The sequence below is a fragment of the Scyliorhinus torazame genome, chromosome 2 (genome assembly GCF_047496885.1).
Source record: "Scyliorhinus torazame isolate Kashiwa2021f chromosome 2, sScyTor2.1, whole genome shotgun sequence".
NCBI classification, from domain to species: Eukaryota; Metazoa; Chordata; class Chondrichthyes; order Carcharhiniformes; family Scyliorhinidae; genus Scyliorhinus; species Scyliorhinus torazame.
The window spans coordinates 14,356,249-14,379,162 of record NC_092708.1 but is presented as its reverse complement, the minus strand read 5'-3'; the positions used below and the strand labels follow the sequence as shown (position 1 = coordinate 14,379,162).

At 48.0% G+C, this 22,914-nt stretch overlaps 1 protein-coding gene across 2 annotated transcripts in view; it reads left to right on the top strand.

The window, feature by feature from the left end:
- Positions 1-22,335, top strand: part of LOC140386279 (uncharacterized) — a 53,408-nt gene extending 31,073 nt beyond the window's left edge. Inside the window, exons 4-7 of one of the 2 annotated variants that reach the window (XM_072468685.1) lie at positions 1,785-1,916; positions 2,868-3,040; positions 8,057-8,311; positions 17,694-22,335. In XM_072468685.1, the coding sequence (XP_072324786.1) occupies positions 1,785-1,916; positions 2,868-3,040; positions 8,057-8,311; positions 17,694-17,894 (761 nt within the window). In that variant the 3' untranslated portion in view covers positions 17,895-22,335. The remainder of the gene's footprint in view (positions 1-1,784; positions 1,917-2,867; positions 3,041-8,056; positions 8,312-17,693) is intronic. The other variant, XM_072468684.1, reaches the window with a different exon arrangement.
- Positions 22,336-22,914: the final 579 nt, after the last annotated feature.

Here is a 22,914-nt window from a genome sequence, read left to right as displayed (position 1 = left end):
TTTGGTGTATTTTCAAAGCCCCTATCCACCTATCAAAATTACTCTGTTTGATCCTTTCAAACTCCATGTACGTTTGACAGTTCTTTCCTTAAATTTCTAAACCTTTGTCTGTAGGTTTCAGGCACTAGTACATATGCACCTAAAATGGATTTTTTTTCACCTCCTCATATGACTCAGATACCTCCTCCGGTAGTGATGCAAACACTTCACTAGCCCTACCTACCAGCTTTGTTTGAATCAGTAATACCCACATGTCCTGTGGCCATTTCATTTGTTTAGCTACCTTCTCAAATGAAATTAAAAAGGCTTCTACCTCCTTCTCATCAAACCTTGGCAATGCTTGGACATATTTAAATAGATGCCCATCAAGCCTTCGACTATGACACTTTTTCTCACTATCCTCATCACTATCATCCAACTGTACGTTTCCCTTTACGCCAATTTTAACTGACTGTCATGTTTCATGGCCATTTTCTGAAGTTCAAACTCTCTCTCTTTATCTTTTTCCCTGATCTGTATCTCCCTCGCTCTTTCTTTTTCCTCTCTAGCTCTTTTGTATTCAAGCTGCTTTAATTCTTTCTCATGTTCCATTTGTTTAATTTGTAACTGAATTTTTGCCATTTCCAATGAGTCAAACTCTATCTCAGGCAACTTTAAATGCTTAACCACCGCCATAATTACCTCATCTTTTCACATTTTGTCAGGGTAATGTTTACTGCAATGTTTTTGCCAAATCTAACAGCCTGCTTTTAGTCTCTGTTTAGTTCCCGTACCAGCCTCCCCGAACAGGCGCCGGAATGTGGCGACTAGGGGCTTTTCACAGGAACTTCATTGAAGCCTACTTGTGCCAATAAGCGATTTTCATTTTCATTTCTGTCCATAAGGTACTGCTTGTGACCGTCTCCACCGCCAAAAACTTCTGAGCCTCTGAAAGAGCCATTGTCCACAACACACTCCCTACTTAAACTAGAATACCACACCTGAAAGGCAACCACAATATGCTCACCCCTCACCGTCTTTAAGTTCACTAAGCCAATCCAATAGATAGACTTTTATCCCCCTCGAGCCCCCAGTTTGTTATGGGCTAGGGTTTAGAGAACCCCAAAGTGTATCATGGAGTTCACCTGACCCACAACTGTTAATAGATTGTGGTATGGGGAGCACACGGCCCACTCTACAGGTGTGGGACAGCAGAAATGGAAAAGTATTTTTTAAAGCAAAACAATGTTTATTCTATGAACTCAAGCTAACCTTTTTAAAACATACAGTGAACATCTTAGCAACCATCAATTCAAATACAACCCCCAAAGAATACAACACTAAGTAATCCTTAAGCTGTCCTTTTAACATCCATAAAACTTTAAAAAGAACTTTTAACAGAAGCACATCAGGTTAAAGTCACTACTGAGAGCAGTTATTAGTTTTAAATCACCAAAGGATCGATTTACAGTTTTTATATTACAGAGAGAGACTAATACCCCTTCTGGCTGTGACTGCAGCTATCCAACTCTGAAAACGGAGCTAAAACACACTCTGCAGCAAACAATCTAAAACGAAAGTAAAAACCTGACAGACAGCCCAGCTCCACCCACACTCTGACATCACTGATAAACACCCATTTCTTAAAGGTACATTTCTTAAACACCCATTTCTTAAAGATATCTCACATGACATCAAGCAAGGCCTTGAGTCCAGGTCTGTGTGTGGGACGAATGTTTCAACAATGCATTTGATTGTTGCCTCGAGATTTGTCTTCTCAGTCCGGCTGTCTGGTTGATTTTCAGGGGGCTGGAGGGAGCACCTCACTTACCAGCGGCACGTGTACAATGTGCTCCACTTTTACCGAATGCTGCGGAGGAACGGCTTCCGGAGGGAGAACATCAAAATCTTCTTTGCAGGAGATGGGCAGATCCCAGGTAAACGCAGACACGTCACCAGTAAAAATAACCAGAGTCCCGGTGACTAGAGTCACACCATATTAGCAACGTAATCGCTGCCCAGTAGTTGCAGCCGTACTGCATTTTGTATCAACAATTATAACCAGGTTCCTGGTAAATTCTGGCACGTTTTTGGCTCTGTACCGATAAAGGTCATCAGTGAAGATAGATTTAATAATCTAATCATCTTTATTAGTGTCACAAGTAGGCTTACATTAACACTGCAATGAAGTTACTGTGAAAATCCCCTAGTCGCCACATTCCGGAGCCTGTTTGGGTACACAGAGGGAGAATTCAGAATGTCCAAATACCTAACAAGCACATCTTTCGGGACTTGTGGGAGGAAACCAGAGCGCCCGGAGGATACCCACGCAGTCACGGGGAGAACGTGCAGACTCCACACAGACAGTGAGCCAAGCCGGGAATCGAACCTGGGACCCTGGTGCTGTGCAGCAACAGTGCTAACCACTGTGCTACTGTGCCCCCGGTTTTGAACTCAGGATCTCCTGTTTACTAGACAGGCGCTTTAACCACCTAAGCCACCGCACCAATCTGATAGTATCGTGTGCAGTGCCGGCCAGATTTAATAGGGCATTCATTGGAAGCAGATTTAATGCTAACTTGCAATTGGGTAAATTGGAAAGAAAGTGAAAGTGAGGGAGAGAAATTGGAGAAAATAAATGGGGAAAAAAGACTTGGGTTTAGTGCCTTTCGTAACCCAAACACGCTTTGTAACCAGTGAGGTATCTGAGGTGTAATCATGGTTATAATGTGGCAAATGCTGCCGCCGATTTGCCCACAGCAAGTTCCACAATTAGCAATGTGATACAGAGCAGAATGTTTCGTGATGTTGATTGAAAGATTGGTTACTTTAACCATTGACTTCAGAGCGAGCCGGGCTCCTGATACCTTCCGATGTTTTCTTCCCAGTGGATGAGGAGACCGAGGACATCTACCCGGCCACAGAGAAGGTGATGATTCGTAGCTACATCTCCTACATCTGCCGTGCGGTCAGCTGTGCCGACTCCCTGGTTCTGTATCTCAACAGCCCCACAAGAAATGATGGGACCATGTTGCTGTGGGACGTCAATAAGAATGGAATTGTAGGTATTTAAACAAACCCCCCCCCCCCCACCCCCGAGGTGCTACTTTCCTTGTAATGTCACTCTCCGTCCAAGGGAATGCGGGGACCCGTGCTCATGAACATGTCCGGCTCCCAGTGCAGTACTGAGGGGGCACAGCACTGCCAGAGGGGCCTTTGTCTTCACATGGGATATGTAAATGAGGGGGCGTGATGGGAGCGACCCAGATGTCTCCCCTTGTGGTGGGGGGGGGGGGTATCTAAAATTTGGGGCAGTTTCTAAATCAAGATAGATTTAAGATAGAAATGGGGAAGGATTTCTTCTCAGATGGTTGCTCATGTTTGGAGTTCTCTTCCCCAGGAGGCCGGCTCTTAGGACATATTCATGGCTAAGTTAGATAAATTACTGGTTGACAAGGGAGTCAAGGGTTATGGGGGTGGGTGCAGGTGGAGCAGGCTCGAGGGACCAAATGCACCCACCACTCTCGCCCTCTACCCTACTCCTACTTCACATGTTGTTCCATACAACACAGAACAGGCCATTCAACCCAACTACTTCATGCTAGGATTTATCTTAACTCGAGCTTTCTGCCACATTGCCTCATCTCAGCATAACCTCTGTGCCCGTCTCCTTCATGTGTTCATCCATCTTCCTCTTTGGGCAGCACGGTAGCACTGTGGATAGCACAAATGCTTCACAGCTCCAGGGTCCCAGGTTTGATTCCAGCTTGGGTCACTGTCTGTGCGGAGTCTGCACATCCTCCCCGTGTGTGCGTGGGTTTCCTCCGGTTTCCTCCCACAGTCCAAAGATGAGCAGGTTAGGTGGATTGGCCGTGATAAATTGCCGTTAGTGTCCAAAATTGCCCATAGTGTTGGGTGGGGTTACTGGGTTATGGGGATAGGGTGGAGGTGTTGACCTTGGGTAGGGTGCTCTTTCCAAGAGCCGGTGCAGATTCGATGGGCCGAATGGCCTCCTTCTGCACTGTAAATTCTATGATAATCTATGATTAATACCATTCGCTTCAACCACTCCCCGTGGTAGTAATTTCCACATTCTCACTACTCTCTGGACAAAGAAGTTTCGTCTGAATTTCCCTATTTGTTTTCTCTCACTCTGAATGACTGCTCTTTATCCCCACTCTCTGCTTTCTGTCTTGATGCCAGCGATCAATCCATTCTGCCCCCTGACTCCACGTTCTCTGACCTTATTTATTCATGAGTCTATTATGGGGCATCTTATCAAAGGTCGTTTGAAAATCCAAATACATTACATCTATTACACTACCGTTGTCTACTCTCTCTGTAACCTCCTCAAAAAATCAATAAGGCTGGTGAAGCAGGATTTTCCCGTTTGAAATCCATGCTGAACATTCGTCCCCTCTGGCGCATGTTCAAAGTGTCCTGGCTGAGCTTATTGTCACAAGTAGGCTTCAATTAAGTTACTGTGAAAAGCCCCTCGTCGCCACATTCCGCGCCGCCTGTTTGGGGAGGCTGGTACGGGAATTGAAACCGCGCTGCTGGCCTTGTTCTACATTACAAGCCAGCTGTTTAGCCCACTGTGCTAAACCAGCACCTGGTTTGTCCTTTAATCTCAGCATGTTATTTGATTATCATTGTATTACTGTTTATAAGGTTTGCTGCGCGTAAGTAAATTGCCACATTTCTTTATCATACAACATTTCAGAAAGTACCTCATTGGCTGATTTCACTACATTCATACCAGAAAGGTACAGGTCAAGTTTAGATTTTAGGGCGAATCAATACACATAGAAACTGAGACTATTGGCAGTACAGGTTGGACCTGCAGTGAATCGGTGCAGGTGGAGCCCAGGTTACTTTCCATTGTCTCACTTCTGCCTTTTGAAAGAGGAAATAACTGCCTGGACCCCACCTCAAGGTATCCACTTCTCGCTAATGTAAAGATTTTTTTCAAAGGGAGCCTGTTCTGCGTCGAGGAAAAGACAATTGTCGAGCGATTATTTGTCAATCTGAGTGACAAGCGGAGAAAGTTGAATCATGGTCCATCTAATCTTTTCAGGGTCAGGATTAGATAGAGAATAAACGAGAGCAGCTACAAGGATTCACTTCCAATGAGGTTGGAGAAGCAACATTTTAATTCACCTTAATTTTTATTTTGTCCTGGCATCTATTCCAGGAGACAGAGAGAAGCTTTGGCCAATTCACTGAAGTTTGGTAATCAGCTCAACTTTTTTTTTAAGTTCCCAAAGACAACTAGCATGCCTGGAATTCAATTTCTCAGTAATCTCCCTCAGTAATTCACTGTGGTTTGTGCAGGTGCGTTTACAGGATATTGGTTTTCAGCCAGAGACGGCTTAACTTTACAAAGCATCAAACAGACTCATTTCTACCTGGGGATGAATGTTTTAATTAACCACCAATGGACTTTCGGGTAGTTTACACCACATTTGGATGCCTAGTGTTGATGACACACAGTGCAGAAGGAGGCCATTCGACCCATCGAGTCTACACCGACCCACTTAAGAACATAAGAACTAGGAGCAGGAGTAGGCCATCTGGCCCCTCGAGCCTGCTCCGCCATTCAATGAGATCATGGCTGATCTTTGTGGACTCAGCTCCACTCTCCGGCCCGTACACCATATCCCCGAATCCCTTTATTCTTTAGAAAGGCATCTATCTTTTTCCTTAAAACGTTTAAAGAAGGAGCCTCAACTGCTTCACTGGGCAAGGAATTCCAGAGATTCACAACCCTTTGGGTGAAGAAGTTCCTCCTACACTCCGTCCTAAATCTACCTCCCCTTATTTTGAGGCTATGCCCCCTAGTTCTGCTTTCCCCGACCAGTGGAAACAACCTGCCCGCATCTATCCTATCTATTCCCTTCATAATCTTATATGTCTCAATAAGATCCCCCCGCATCCTTCTAAACTCCAATGAGTACAGTCCCAGTCTACTCAGCCTCTCGTCATAATCTAATCCCCTCAACTCTGGGATCAACCTAGTGAATCTCCTCTGTACTCCCTCCAGTGCCAATATGTCCTTTCTCAGGTAAGGAGACCAAAACTGAACACAATACTCCAGATGCGGCCTCACCAACACCTTATACAATTGCAGCATAACCTCCCTAGTCTTGAACTCCATCTCTCTAGCAATGAAAGACAAAACTCGATTAGCCTTCTTAATCACCTGTTGCACCTGCACACCAACTTTTTGCGACTCGTGCACCAGCACACCCAGGTCCCTCTGCACAGCAGCATGTTTTAACATCTTACCGTTTAAATAATAATCCATCCTGCTGTTATTCCTCCCAAAATGGATAGCCTCACACTTGGCAACATTGAATTCCATCTGCCAGAACCTAGCCCATTCACCTCACCTATCCAAATCCTTCTGCAGACTTCCGGTATCTTCTGCACTTTTTGCTTTACCGCTCATCTTAGTGTCGTCTGCAAACTTTGACACATTGCACTTGGTCCCCAACTCCAAATCGTCTATGTAAATTGTGAACAACTGCGGGCCCAACACTGATCCTTGAGGGACCCCACTAGTTACAGGTTGCCAACCAGAGAAACACCCATTTATCCCCACTCTCTGCTTTCTGTTAGTTAACCAATCCTCTACCCATGCTACTACTTTACCCTCAATGCCATGCATCTTTAGTTTATGCAGCAACCTTTTGTGTGGCACCTTGTCAAAAGCTTTCTGGAAATCCAGATATACCACATCCATTCGCTCCCCATTATCTACTGCACTGGTAACGTCCTCAAAAAATTCTACCAAATTAGTCAGACACGACCTACCCTTTGTGAACCCATGCTGCGTCTGCCCAATGGGACAATTTCCCTCCAGGTGCCCCGCTATTTCCTCCTTAATGATAGATTCCAGCATTTTCCCTACAACCGAAGTTAAGCTTACCGGCCTATAATTACCCGCTTTATGCCGACCTCCTTCCTTAAGCCCTCACTTCCACCCTATCCCGTGCCCCAATAACCCCTCTATCCTTTTTGGTCACTAAGGGCAATTTAGCATGGCCAATCCACCTAACCTGCACTTCTTTGGACTGTGGGAGGAAACCGGAGCACCCGGAGGAAACCCACGCATTCACGGGGAGAACGTGCAGACTCCACACAGACAGTGACCCAGCGGGGAATCAAACACAGCGGCCAATTTGCACAAAGCAAGATCGCACGCACAGTGATGTGATTATGACTGGGCGTTGGTTGAGCCAAAGGTATTGGCCCAGGATCCTGGGGAGAGCTCGCCTGCAGTCCTTTGGGCAGTACTGTGGAACCTTTTACATCCATTTCCAAATAAGCTATCCCTGGCCAAGGCCGGTTTGCAAATATGGATTCGGTTATAAAATACATCTAAACAAAAGAGCTGGGTCAATAAAAGTGGCTATGAAAACTCTCAAGGCGGCATGGGGTGCCAGGTTCGATTCCCGGCTTGGGTCACTGTCTGTGCGGAGTCTGCACGTTCTCCCCGTGTATGCGTGGGTTTCCTCCGGGTGCTCCGGTTTCCTCCCACAAGTCCCGAAAGACGTGCTGTTGGGTAATTTGGACATTCTGAATTCTCCCTCTGTGTACCCGAACAGGCGCCGGAGTGTGGCGACTAGGGGATTTTCACAGTAACTTCATTACAGTGTGAATGTAAGCCTACTTGTGACAATAATAAAGATTATAATATTATTATTAGATTGTCCTTAAAAACCAAACGGGTTCACTAATGTCCTTTGGGGAAGGAGACTTGTCCTCTCCTTACTGAGTCTGGGCCTATTCCTCCAGCCCTGTACCAACATAATTGACTCTTAACAGCCCTCCAAAGACACGCAGTCCTATCAAGTTTTTCCAAGGCTGTAAATGTTGGGCTTGCCAGCCATGCCCACGTCCCGGGAGTGAAGTTTTTAAAAAGTAAAGCAGCCAACCAATTTTTGAATGTAGTACCTTCTGAGCTGGAAGGTTGAGTCAGGGGTGTAGCTGGACAGGCCGGTGGAGTCCCAGGTCCGTGTGATATTTCAGCTTTGAATGGTGGCCTGACACTGTGCATGGGTTAAATCTTCAGGCTGATCAGAAGGAGAAGTACACGGTGGGAGAGCTTCTGATGGACCTGGAAGGATGCAACGCGCAGAGGGTGCTAATATTCGTCGATCAAAGCTACCCTGGAACTCTGGTGAAGAAACTGCTCTCCTCCCAGAAGCATCCGAACATCATCTTGATCAGCAACAGCAGGGGGTCAGAGTTCACCTGGGCCTCCTCCTTCACTGACTTCTGGGCAGAGCTGCAACCTGACCAGTGTCTCATCGATTACCTCTTCAAGGTCAGTTTAAAGTTATTTAAGAACACATAGTATACAAAGCAGGCATTAAAAGCTGGCCACTCCCGGCCTCACACTGCCGAGCTACTTGCTGCGGGTACCAGTTCTAAAGTCTATCCTGGGCTCACGCAGGTCATTGACAATCCCCCTGTAAGTTGCAGAGATTGTTTTACAAACTGGTCGTGTGAATTTTAAATGCTATTTTTCGCACACGTATTGGATTTACAGGAACATGAGAAGACCATTCAGCCCGTCAAGCCCTGCTGGGCCATTCAGTTACACCATTGTTGATCGTCTACCTCAATGCCATTTCCCCCGTACTATCCCCATATCCCTTGATGTCATTAGTCTGTTTTGAACAGGTTCAATAATTGAGCTCCCACAGGCCTCTGGGGTCGAGAATCCCACACATTCACCGCCCTCAGGGTGAAGAAATTCCTTCTCACCTCAGCAGAAATTCCTTCTCATCTTAGCACACGGGGCTAAATCGCTGGCTTTTAAAGCAGACCAAGCAGGCCAGCGGCACGGTTCAATCCCCGAACAGGTGCCAGAATGTGGCGACTAGGGGCTTTTCACAGTAACTTCATTGCAGCCTACTTGTGACAATAAGCGATTTTCATTTTTCATTAAATGGCCTGGCCCTTATCCTGAGATGACGTCCCCTAGTTTTACACTCACCAACCTGGGGAAATATCCGAGCTACTTCCACTCTGTCCCGTAAGACTTTTGTAAACTTCCAATGAGACCACCTCTCGTTCTTCAAACCTCGAGGGAATACAGGCCCAGATTCCTCAACCTCTCCTCATAAAACAATCCCGTTATCCCAGGGATTGGTCTGGTGAGCCTCCGGAGCATTTTCTCTAACAGCAGGTATACCCTTCCTTAGATAACAAAGAACAAAGAAAAGTACAGCACAGGGACAGGCCCTTCGGCCCTCCAAGCCTGCACTGACCATGCTGCCCGTCTGAACTAAAGGAATGCAAAACTGTACACAATAACCCAGGTGCAGTCTCACCAAGGCTCTATACAATTGCAGCCAGATATCTTTACTCACATACTCAACTGACAATGAAGGCCAACATACCATTTGCCTTCCTTATTGTTGCATCTCCATGTTAGCTTTTAGTGACTCAGGAACAAGGACACCCAGATGCCTCTGGACACAAACGCTTCCCAACTACTCACCATGTAAGAAATAGTCTGGGCACGATCTACTGGCCAGGTCGCATCGCAATGGGAGGGCGACGTGGCCAGGAGATCTCGAGTGAAGATCCCCCTCCCCCCCCCCGGTTTCCTGACAGCCAGTATGCCTCACAGGATCTACCCAACTCCCGCGAGGCGTCGGGATCAGGAACCCAAGCAAGCCGCCCTCGCGTAAGTAGGCCTTAAACCTCCTTAAAGCCTACTTACCCGGGATCTACTGGCCTCCTCAGAGTGGACTCAATCAGGCACTGTTCAATACTGGTCCACACAAACGCGGACCGGGCTGACTGGCACCTGGGGGAGTCTCCCAGGACATCAGAGGGCCCTTGGGTGGTCAGGGATGGTTCTGGGGGGGCCCTGGCCCTCCCCCTGGAACGTGGGCACCTTGGCACTTCCAGGCTGGCAACTTGTCACTGCCACCCATGCCCATGAAAGGAGGGTGGAAGGGGTATAAAGGGTGGGGGTGGCAGGGCAGGTAAGAAGGGTTCTCTAGGAGGTTTGGGGGGGATGGGTGGGGGTCCTGGAAGGGGGGCCTATACGGGGGTGTGGAGAGCCTGAAGAGGGGGTGCCTCCAGGGACACCATAGCAAGGTGTCCTGATTGTGGGGTTGTGCTCATGTGTGTGGGGGGGTGACATTGCCCAGGGACATTTAGAGATTGGGGCACCCTTTAAAATGGCGGCTCATCGCTGAGTTCAGCTCCCCGGTGATGAGAAAAGGTGTGGCCGAAACAGGTGAGAAACTCCCCAGGGGCCAAAAAAGTGATTATGGCTGCGATGTGTACATTTCTTAGTGGATGGTGCAAAAGTGAAAAATGAAACCATCTTGAAGTTGATGGTTTTTTTTCCTTGGGGGGAGGTGTCATGCAAGAGTGCCTTTAAGAAATGGATGTGTAAGCAATGTGCCTTTAAGAAAACAGTGATGTCAGAGAGTGGGTGGGGCTGGGCTTTAGGTCAGCCATTTTGCAGATTTTTAGTTTCAGTTTAAAAGCAGTGTCTGTGTGTGTCCAGAGAGCTGCAAGTTTTGCAGTTTGGTTTTGCTGAGAGCAGCTAAAAAGTGCCTGGCTGGTTTTGCTGAGAGCAGTTTAAAAGTAGAAAGCCAGTTTGCGACAGTCTCTGCCATTCTACAAAAAATATATCTATCCTTTAACCTGATGTGATACTGTTTAAAGGTGTTAAGTCTCTTGGAAGTTTGAAGGAACATTTTAAGGAATTATTTACTGTTGCAATATTTTCTGAGTTATCTTTGAAGTAAGGGGTGTTAAGAGATCCAATGTTTATTTAAGATGTTAAGTTGAGTTCATGGAATAAACAGTGTTTTGTGTTTAAAAACCCACGTGTCCATAATTGTAATCCCACACCTAGGCAACAAGCCGTGTGCTCGGAAAAGCAACAAATCCATTAAAGGGAGAGGTTGGTTGAACTCCATGATACATTTTGGGCTTCTGAAAATGCCTCGCCCATAACGGCACTGCGTGGCCAATAGATGCCGGGATCTACCTGGCTCACAATGCCTCGCAAGATCTAACGCGACCTCATGACACGTTGCGATATAAATCCCGCCCATTGTGAGCGGAATCACCCCAGGCGTTGGCGTCTATCCCCTTCGCCTCAGAGACTTCAAGCGAGCACCGTTCAGTACTAGTCTCCAAAAACGGATGCCAGACAGAACGGCACTCCTGGGGGTCTCCCAGGGGATTGGAGTCCCCCAGGTACTTGCCGTTGAGACAGAGTGTTCTCCTGCCACTGCTGGTGCACGGACACCGGGCACGATGGCAATCAGGCTGGGGTGCCCTGCTGAGGTGTTGGGTGAGGTGCGGGGGGGGGGGGGGGGGGGGGAACCTTACTTAGTGCATTGGGGATTTTGGGGGATCAGGGGTCACTTTTGGGGCTCCAGAGATCGGGACAGCATTTACAAGTAGTGTCCTGGTCTCTCGCTACGCTGAGGAATTCCGGCAAGCGGAATGCCTCAGTGCACACAGCGGAGCACGGTTGGAAGTGAAATGAAAATGAAAAAATGAAAACCGCTTATTGTCACGAGTAGGCTTCAATGAAGTTACTGTGAAAAGCCCCTAGTCGCCACATTCCGGCGCCTGTTCAGGGAGGCTGGTACGGGAATTGAACCGTGCTGCTGGCCTGCTTTAGTCTGCTTTAAAAGCCAGCGATTTAGCCCAGTGAGCTTAACCAGCCCCTTTAAAATTGTGGGCTTAAGTGGGTCGGTGCAGACTGAATGGGTCGGTGCAGACCCAATGGGCCGAATGGCCTCCTTCTGCACTCTATGTTCTATGTTCCTCGCCAGGCTCCATTTCAGAGCGTTGTGTTTCTCGGTGCTGCGAGCGCGGGGGAACACGCGGCTAAACGCTCTCGCTGTGGGACGTTATTCCCATTTACTTAAATCCCATCCAAGTGTGGTTAGATAGCGGTGGGGAACTTGCTGGCAGAGCCAATGGGAGCCACCCTGAAAAACTCCCAAAAATGACACCTTTCCATCAAACCGTGCCCTCTGCCTCTCTGTTTTCCCCTCCATAGTGGATAACATCACACTTTTACAAATTGTATTCCAACTGCCATGTTCTTGCTCATTCACCGAGCCTATCCAAGTCAGCTTGAAACCTCCTTGCAGTCTCCTCACAACTTACATTCCCATCTCGTTTTGTGTCATCGGAAAATTTTGAAATATTACATTAATCCCCACATCCAAATCATTGATGTGAATTGTGAGTAGCTGAGGGCACTGGTCCGTGTGGGACCCCACTTGTAGCAGCCTAACATTCTGAGAATGATCTGTTCATTCCTACTCTGCTTCCTGTCTGTTAAACAATTCTCAGTCCACAATAGTAAATCCCAGATGACCACAGGCTGCTTTCCCTTCAAGGGGGGGAGCTGACTGGTGGTGGTTTAACCTGAGGGTCACCACACCTCAGACGAGGGGCAAGGTTGAGAAGGTGGGACCTTCTCGAATAATCCATATTAGTATATTTCCCCACAATCCCACCCATCTCATTTTATTCACTAAAGAAGTGCAAAGAACGTTCACCAGGATGTTGCCTGGTCTCAAGGGTGTTGGCTATGAGGAGAGGTTGAATAAACTAGGATTGTTTTGACTGGAAAGACGGAGGCTGAGGGGAGACCTGATAGACGTCTACAAAATTATGAGAGGCATAGACAGGGTGGATAGTCAGAGGCTTTTTCCAAGGGTGGAAGTGTCAATTATTAAGGGGCACAGGTTCAAGGTGAGAGGGGGAAAGTTTAAGGGAGATGTGTGGGGTACGTTTTTCACACAGAGAGTGGTGGGTGCCTGGAACACGCTGTCAGAGGATGTGGTGGAAGCAGCACATTAGCAACATTTAAGAGGCACCTGGATGGGGACATGAATAGGGAGGAAATAGAGGGGTAGGGACTGAGTAAGGGCAGAAGTTTTTTAAAAAAAATTTGGGCATCGTGATCGGCCCAGGCTTGGAGGGCCGAATGGCCAATTCCTGTGTTGGACTTTTCTTTGTTCTTTCTTTGTTTTAACCTCCTGCGTGTGGGCCCTTAACAAAAACCTTCTGAAAATCCCGACAAACACCGGCTCTCTTTTACAAGTAACATTTATAAACAGTTGTGTGTATACATTACATTTTTCTTGCCTGCACTAATTTACTTTATTTTAGAACAAACAAAGAACAAAGAAAAGTCCCACACCCTCCATCCCTCTCGAGTGGATGTAGCTGTTACAAGGGGGCATAACTATAAGGTTCAGGGTGGGAGATATAGGAGGGATGTCCGAGATAGGTTCTTTACTCAGAGAGCGTTAGGGTGTGGAATGGACTGCCTGCTGTGATAGTGGAGTCAGACACTTTAGGAACTTTCAAGCGGTTATTGGATAGGCACATGGAGCGCACCAGAATGACAGGGAGTGGGATAGCTTGAAATTGGTTTCGGACAAAGCTCAGCACAACATCTAGGGCCGAAGGGCCTGGTCTGTGCTGTACTGTTCTATGTTGTGAATCCATATAGACAACATCCACTGCCCTACCTGCATCAATCATCTTTGTGACCTCTTCGAAAAACTCCAGTGAGACACGACCTCCCCTTCACAAAACCACGCTGCCTCTCGCTAATACGTCCACTTGCTTCCAAATGGGAGTAGATCCTGTCTCGAAGAATTCTCTCCAGTAATTTCCCTACCACTGACGTAAGGCTCACCGGCCTGTAGTTCCCTGGATTATCCTTGCTACCCTTCTTAAACAGAGGAACAACATTGGCTATTCTCCAGTCCTCCGGGACAACACCTGAAGACAGCGAGGATCCAAAGTATTTTATTTTTATTTTTATTCGTTAATGGGACGTGGGCTGTGCCAGCATTTATTGCCCATCCCTAATTGCCCTTGAGGGGTGCGGTTAAGAGTCAGCCACATTGCTGTGGGTCTGGAGTCACATGTAGCAGCACGGTAGCATTGTGGATAGCATAATTGCTTCACAGCTCCAGGGTCCCAGGTTCGATTCTGGCTTGGGTCACTGTCTGTTCGGAGTCTGCACATCCTCCCCGTGTCTGCGTGGGTTTCCTCCGGGTGCTCTGGTTTCCTCCCACAGTCCAAAGATGTGCAGGTTAGGTGGATTGGCCATGCTAAAAATTGCCCTTAGTGTCCAGAATTGCCCTTAATGTTGGGTGGGGTCACTGGGTTATGGGGATAGGGTGGAGGCGTGGACCTTGGGTAGGGTGCTCGTTCCAAGAGTCGGTGCAGACTCGATGGGCCGAATGGCCTCCTTCTGCACTATAAATTCTATGACAACATGTAGGCCAGACCGGGTAAAGACGGCAGATTTCCTTCGCTAAAGGACATTAGTGAACCAGATGTTTTTTTTTACAACATTCGGCAATGGTTTTATGGTCGCCATCAGACTTTTAATTCCAGATTTTTATTGAATTCAAATTTCACCATCTGCAGTGGAGGGATTTGAACCTGGGTCCCCAGAGCATTACTCTGGGTTTCTGGATTACTAGTCCAGTGACAATACCACTACGCCACCGTCTCCCCATTGTGTCGCTATGAGATTCCATGGAAGGTCAGTGAGTGGCCCCGCTCACTGGGTGCACAATGGGTGCATTGCCCATCACGCTGTGTGGGAGACACTGCTCCTCTCTCCACAATGGAGAACGGTCAGCTCATTCGCTCTCCCCACACGGAGGGGCAGTCCCCACTTTCTCCCACACCCTCCTTCCCTCTCACTATGTTGTGAGCACAAGCGTCTCTCAGCCTGCTTCTGATGATCGCACTTGCCAGTCAGAGCACAAGATTGCGCTCACTGCGTCGGGTATAATATATGCCTTGCTCACAAGGGGATTGAGGGCTGGTGGTAAGGGCCATTATGGATCTTTGGATCGGTTTGTTGTCCAGTGGATGTCGGAACAAACTGAGGGAAAAGTCATCCAGGGAATTGTACTAAAAAACCTCAGCCGTGCACAAGAGAACAAAATGTCTATTGGCTGAACAAAGAACAAAGAAAAGTACAGCACAGGAACAGGCCCTTCAGCCCTCCAAGCTTGTGCCGACCATGCTGCCCGTCTAAACTAAAATCTTTTACACTTCTGGGGTCCGTATCCCTCTATTCCCATCCTATTCATGTATTTGTCAAGACGCCCCTTAAATGTCACTCATCCCTGCTTCCACCAACTCCTCCGGCAGCAAGTTCCAGGCACCCACTACCCTCTGTGTACAAAACTTGCCTCGTACATCTACTCTAAACCTTGCCCCTCGCACCTTAAACTAATTCCCCACTAGTAATTGACCCCTCTACCCTGGGGAAAAGCCTCTGACTATCCACTCTGCCTATGCCCCTCATAATTTTGTAGACCTCTATCAGGTCGCCCCTCAACCTCCGTCGTTCCAGTGAGAACAAACCAAGTTTATTGAACCTCTCTTCATAGCTAATGCCCTCCACACCAGGAAACATCCTGGTAAATCTCTTCTGCACCCTTTCTAAAGCCTCCACATCCTTCTGGTAGTGTGGCGACCAGAATTGAACACTATACGCCAAGTGTGGCCTAACTAAGGTTCTATACAGCTGCAACATGACTTGCCAATTTATATACTCAATGCCCCGGCCAATGAAGGCAAGCATGCCGTTTGCCTTATTGACTACTTTCTCTACCTGTGTTGCCCCTTTCAATGACCTGTGGACCTGTACTCCTAGATCTCTCTGACTGTCAATACTCTTGAGGGTTCTACCATTCACTGTATATTCCCTACCTGTATTAGACCTTCCAAAATGCATTACCTCACATTTGTCCGGATTAAACTCCATCTGCCATCTCTCCGCCCAAGTCTCCAAATGATCTAAATCCTGCTGTATCTTCTGACAGTCCTCATCTCTATTCGCAATTCCACCAACCTTTGTGTCGTCCGCAAACTTACTAATCAGACCAGTTACATTTTCCTCCAAATCATTTATATATACTATGAACAGCAAAGGTCCCAGCACTGATCCCTGCAGAACACCACTAGTCACAGCCCTCCAATTAGAAAAGCACCCTTCCATTGCTACTCTCTGCCTTCTATGACCTAGCCAGTTCTGTATCCATCTTGCCAGCTCACCTCTGATCCCATGTGACTTCACCTTTTGTACCAGTCTGCCATGTGGGACCTTGTCAAAGGCCTTACTAATGTCCATATAGACAACATCCACTGCCCTGCCTGCATCAATCATCTTTGTGACCTCCTTGAAAAGCTCTATCAAGTTAGTGAGACACAACCTCCCCTTCACAAAACCGTGCTGCCTCTCGTTAATACGTCCACTTGCTTCCAAATGCCAGTAGATCCTGTCTCGAAGAATTCGCTCCAGTAATTTTCCTACCACTGACGTAAGGCTCACTGGCCTGTAGTTCCCGGGATTATCCTTGCTCCCCTTCTTAAACAGAGGAACAACATTGGCTATTCTCCAGTCCTCCAGGACAGTGAGGATCCAAAGATTTCTGTCAAGACCTCAGCAATTTCTTCTCTTGCCTCCTTCAGTATTCTGGGGTAGATCCCATCAGGCCCTGGGGACTTATCTACCTTAATATTTTTCAAGACGCCCAACACCTCGTCTTTTTGGATGAGACCCAGGCTATCTACACACCCTTCTCCAGACTCAACATCCACCAATTCCTTCTCTTTGGTGAATACTGATGCAAAGTATTAATTTGGTACCTCGCCCATTTCCCTTGTCTATCCTTCAGTGGGCCAACCCTTTCCCTGGCTACCCTCTTGCTTTTTATGTACGTGTAAAAAGCCTTGGGATTTTCCTTAACCCTATTTGCCAATGAGTTTTCGTGACCCCTTTTAGCCCTCCTGACTCCTTGCTTAAGTTCCTTCCTACTTTCCTTATATTCCACGCAGGCATCGTCTGTGGAATCTGAGTGGAATCCATGTGGCTGGATTTCCAAAAGGGGTAATGTCCCCCACGCCGGTGTAAAAACGCTGGCGTTTTACTCCCCAGTTTCCTGAAAAAAATAAGTAGCGATTCACTTACCTTCTGGGGGGGGAGCATGGACCCGGGATGCTTCAGGCAGCTTAGGCTGTGGATACAGGCCTCCAGCGGCCGCGCCGAGCATCATAGCGGACTCGCACCGCGGACCTACACGGACAATGTAGGTCCCCCACCCCCTCGATCTGCCCCGCGCCGCTGTATCGGACCAGCCCGATCTCTCCCCCGGCTGCCCAGAAGGCCGTCCCCGGTGCTCGGTCCCCCCCGGCCTTCACCAGGGCGGTCGCGGACTGAGTCCGCAGCTGCCGCGTGAGATTCCCGACCAGCCAGTCCACATTAGTTCCACGCCGTCGGAAACTCGGCCGGTCGGGAGCGGAGTGTCACTGGGAGGGTCTCCGGCAATAGCCCCCCAGCCGGGGCCCGGAGAATGGCCGGACCGTCGCCAGGCGCGATTCGGTCATGAACGTCGATTCTCCGTCCCCGCGCCAAACGCGATTTCGGCGCGGGGCTGCGGAAATCCAGCCCATGGTTTGTGACCGAGGTAAACTGTGAGTGAATTCAATTGGGAGCAGATATCAAGGTAGCAATAACACAATGTACTTTGCTGCAAAGTTCCGACGGTGTTGAATGTTTTTTGCCGGGGTCTGGCACCTCAGTTCACAGCTGAAGTTGCGTTATTGGACTCTTAACTTCAGCTCAGAAAAGCATTAACAATTTTGACGTATGTCTTTCCCAGAATGTTGCGTGGACTGCCCCCTCAACGCTCGGAGTAGTTGAGTCCACTTCGGGACTCCTGAACAGCACCATCTATGGGGGACCCTGCTATAACAACCCTCCTCTGACTCCCGAAGAAGTGAAGCGGGAGTACATGGGCTGTCAAAATCTCCCCACTGCAGTGTGGTACCAGACAGTCCAGCAGAAGGATCTCCTGCAGTAACTACTCCATCTCGTTTCAATATGGACCTTTCGGTTAATGGGACTGGAAGCCTATCAGAGCGTAGACGTGAACGCGAGTATCAACTAGTTCAAGATTTTAATTCCGTCCTTGTTTTAATTACTTCTGCTGGGAAGTGGCTGCCAGAGATCAGATTTATTTACACGGTTTGGCCAGCACGGGGCCTAGCTGTACAGAACGGTTGTCATTCAGGCCTCTTGCTCATTCCCTACTTTCTTCACTTCACCATTAGCAGCCGTGCCATCAGCTGCCTGGGCCCTAGGCTCTGAAATTCCCTCCTTTAACCCCTCCACCTCACCCTACTCCTTTAAGACACTCCTTAAAACATAGCCCTTTAACCGAGCCTCTGGTCACCTGGGGCAATTCTTTGGCTTTGTGCCAATTTGTCTGTCTGATTGTGACCAGCGACGTGTCTGGCTGAGGACACGATATTGTACCATTGCAAGTTATAAAGCTATGTTCAGCTTCAAAGAAAAAAAAAATCACGCAGTTTCCCTCGTAAAGAACAAAGAGCAATACAGGCCCTTCGGCCCTCCAAGCCTGTACCGGTCATGATACCAACCCTTGGCCAAAACCCTCAGCACATCCTTGTGCCGTATCCCTCTATACCCACCCTATCCATGTGTTTGTCAAGATGCCTTTTGAACTGGGTTAGCAGTGGTTAGCACTGGGACTGCGGCACTGAGGTCCCAGGTTCGAATCTTGGTCCTGGGTCACTGTCTGTGTGGAGTTTGCACACTCTCCCCGTGTCTGCGTGGGTTTCACCCCCACAACCCAAAGATGTGCTGGTTAAGTGGATTGGCCACGCTAAATTGCCCCTTAACTGGAAAAAGAAAAATAATTGGCTAATCTAAATTTATAATTTTTTTTAAAAAAGATGCCTTTTGAACGCCGTTAATGTATCTGCTTCCACAACCTCCCCTGGCAACGCGTTCCAGGCACTCACCACCCTCTGCGTAAAGAGCCTAACTCGCACATCTCCTCTAAACTTTGCCCCACGGACCTTAAACCTATGCCCCATAGTGACTGACCCCTCCACCCTGGGAAAGAGTGCCTGCCCATCCACTCTATCCATGCCCCTCATAATCTTGTAGATCTCTATCAGGTCACCCCTCAACCTCTGTCGTTCTAATGAAAACAGTCCGAGTCTATTCAGCCTCTCGCATAGCCAACACCCTCCAAACCCAGCAACACCTTGGTAAACCTCCTCTGCACCCTCTCCAAAGCCTCCACATCCTTCTGGCAGTGTGGCGACCAGAATTGTGCGCAATATTCCAAGTGCGGCCTTACCAAGGTTCTATACAACTGTAGCACGACTTGCCAGTTTTTATACTTGATGCCCCCGTCCAATGAAGGCAAGCATTCCGTTTGCTTTCTTGACTACCTTGTCCTATGGTGCTGCCACTTTCAAAGATCTGTGGACCTGCACGCCCATGATTTCACTGCGAAGGCAGCCCCCAGTGTTAGAACCAGGTGTCACATTGAAATTCAGTGCAATGCTCAGTTAGCCGATTGCAGGAGTAAGGATGCTAAGCTCGACCTCAGTGATAGACGACTGCTACTCATCAACCCCCCCCCCCCGCCGCTGCATACTCCACTGGGTGAGGACAGTACCAGCCTTCACTGCGATGGCCCCAGCCTCTGTCGAGACCTACCCTCAGGCTCACCCAGGCACCATAACAAAAATGTTTGAGATCAGGGGAGAAAACTGAGCAGGAAGTAAATAAGAACCGCACCCTGGTCAACATACGCCGTCTTTCAGAATATCAAGACATCGTAAGGTGTTTCACAACCAATGAGGTGCTTTCAGAAGTGCAGTTGCTATTGCAACATTGATCTGAGTGATTGCGAAATTAACTTGGCCTGAAAGGCAATGAAACACAGGGTGTAGACTCGTGAGGTCGAGCCTCACTACCACACGCACCCTCCTCACCCAGAGCCAAATCTGCCAAACGCTGCCTGTGCAGTTCCAGTGGGGAGTGACCACGCACTGCCTTTTCTGTTCTGGGTTCGAAGGGATCCGGATAAAGTGAGATTATCCGGATTGATCTGCCCCCGAGTTACGGAAGGAAAACTGACCATGTCCCACTGCTGATACCTACATTTATCTCTCAAAACACCTCAAAAAAATTACCTCGTCACTGTTTGTGAGATCGTGCTCTGGACAATTTGGCTGCCATATTTCCTACATTACCACAGTGAACAAAACCTTTAAAAATATTCTGTGGTTGTGGAAGGGGCCATATTTGTAGCTAATGATTAAAAACTCTTCCAACGCCTGGTGGCTGTAGGCACCTGTGCTCTTCAACGGTCAACTTGAAAGGCTGTAATTCAGTGATTCCTGCGCTCAGGGGGACTGTGGGTTGTAGAGTTTGGATTATCCTGCCCACCATCTACAAGGCACAAGTCAGGAGTGTGATGGAATACTCTCCACTTGCCTGGATGAGTGCAGCTCCAACAACACTCAGGAAGCTCGACCCCATCCAGGACAAAGCAGCCCTGCTTGATTGGCGCCCATCCACCACCTCCAACATCTAGTTCCTCCACCACCAACGCAGTGACAGCCGTGTGTACCATCGACAAGATGCACAGCCGCAACTCAGCAAGGTTTCTTCAACAGCATCTTCCAAACTTGTGACCTCCAGCATCTAGAATGACAAGGGCAGCAGATACCGGGGACCCCACCACCAAGTTACCACCCTGACTTGGAAATATATCGCCATTCCTTCACTGTTGCTGGGGCAACATCCTGGAACTCCCTCCCTAACAGCACTGTGGGTGTACCTACACCACATGGACTGCAGCGGTTCAAGAAGTGGCTCAACGCCTTATTGTGTGCAGTTTGGGATGCACAAGCCAGTGACGCCCATATCTGAGAGACATTTTAAAAAGTCAGCTCTTCACACTGAGGGTGACGGTAGCTGGGTCTAGTGGGTGGAAAAGGTGGTTTAGGCAAGGACACTGGACTCAGAGCTTGATGTTATAATGGGGAGAAATCAGGATTACTACTTAGCAAGGAAGAGGTCAACTAAGACAAAAGGATTTTCTTCATCTTGCTTATACTTAATATAATTGCAATAATGGAATCTATTTCAGGTACTTTCAGATTGAAAAACTTGCATTCCTGATCAAATTACACACAGCTCCCCTCCCCACACCCACCTCCAAAATGTTCTGATTGGAAAGCACAAACTATGCATGCAATGGTGTAAATGAACGCAACTGTAGTACTTGCGTACTAGGGATTGTAAATAATTGTAGGGTTGTGTATGGCTATAGTACCAGGGAGGAATTGCGTGCAGGATCCCAGTATTCGCAATGCGGCCAATGCTGCCCTATTTATGCAAACTGTAGATGCTATTGGACTGTAAGTGACTGTATATATTTGTAATAAAGTAACTTTTGTATAAAAATAACAGTGAAAAGTGTCATTTGAAAGATGATCTGCTTTCTGTGATGTCTCAGACTCAAAGACTAATTTAGTGAAACGTATTTATTGCTGATGGTGTGGTTTCATCCCTGCTGGGGAGACCAAACACGGATCGGGAGACTGTTTAAACCGAACATGTCCATTCGGCCCACAAGTACGACCCAAGGCGGCATCCGGTCAGTTGGCGCTTTCAACTCTCCTTCCTGCGTCGACCTTGGCATCGTGCAGTTCGAATTGAACTCAACACAAGCTCTTGGAATGATGCCTCATCTTGTGGCGAGGTGCATTGCGGCCTCAACATTGTAGTGTGCATCAGTAGATCACAGCAACCACTTCCACGTTTTCTTCGATGTTTTGTGACACTGAAAGGAATCGATAGTCCAGGACAAGGGGGCATAACTTCAAAATCAGAGCCGGTTTATTCAGGAGAGAAATAAGGAAACACTTCTTCATACAAAGTGTGGGATTCTGTCTCACTAAGCAATAGTTTAATTAATAATTTTAAATGAGATTGCTTTATTTTCGTGGCTGATGGGATGGGAGGATATGGAGCGGAAGGCTGGAGTTTGGGTATAGTTCAGACAGCTTACTCCCGCTCCAAACTATTTGAATCTCCTATGGAGCCATCTTTAGATTTCAAACTAGTTCCAATATCATCATCACCCCATCACTGACCTCCCCTTTTGCTGGTTCCTTGCCCCATCATTCCTTGCCTTCATACTTGCTCACAAGCTTTTCATCTCCAGTTCTGATGAGGCCATCGATTTGAAATGTTTCCTCTGCTCCTCTCTCCAAAGTCCGCTCAGTGTTCTCAGCTTGTTCTATTTTCTTTTTTGTCCAAATATTTTTATTCAAGGCATTTTCAAATTATTTACAAAGCACAGAACACACGTAACCATCATCCACAAACCCTGGTCCTAATACCAAACCCCTCCATGTCCAACCCGATCAGCTTTCCAATTATAATAAACACACAAAAAATAACCCACAACGCAGTAAAACAAGCCCCCCCCCCGCCCCCCGACGTTCACCACTCCTTAAGGAAGGCGGTGAACAACCTCCATCTCTAAAAGGCACCCCTCCTCTGACCCCTGAATATCAAATTTTATCTTCTCCAAATGAAGGAATTCCGCCAAATCCCTCATCCACCTCGCCTCCTTCGGCTACTCCGGATCCCATCGCCCTAACAAGATCCGCCTCTGGGGTATCAGGGAGGCAAAGGCCAACACGTCAGCCTCTCTCCCCACCTACACCCTCCGATCCTCCGACACCACGAATATCACCACCCACGGGCTCAGAGCCTCCCTCAGACTCTCTGATAAACAACAAAGGACTTCCAGAACTCCTCCAACTTCAGGCAGGCCCAGAAGATTGTGTGTGTGTGTGTGTGTGTGTGTGATTGGCCGATCCCCTCGAACACCGCCCGGGTCTATCCCCTACCTCCGGAAAACACAGACTCATCCGCGACACTGTCATGTGCGCTCTGTGCACCACTTTAGACTGAACGAGGCTTAACCTCGCACACGAGGAGGTGGAATTTACCCGATGCAGGGCCTCACTCCATAGCTCCTC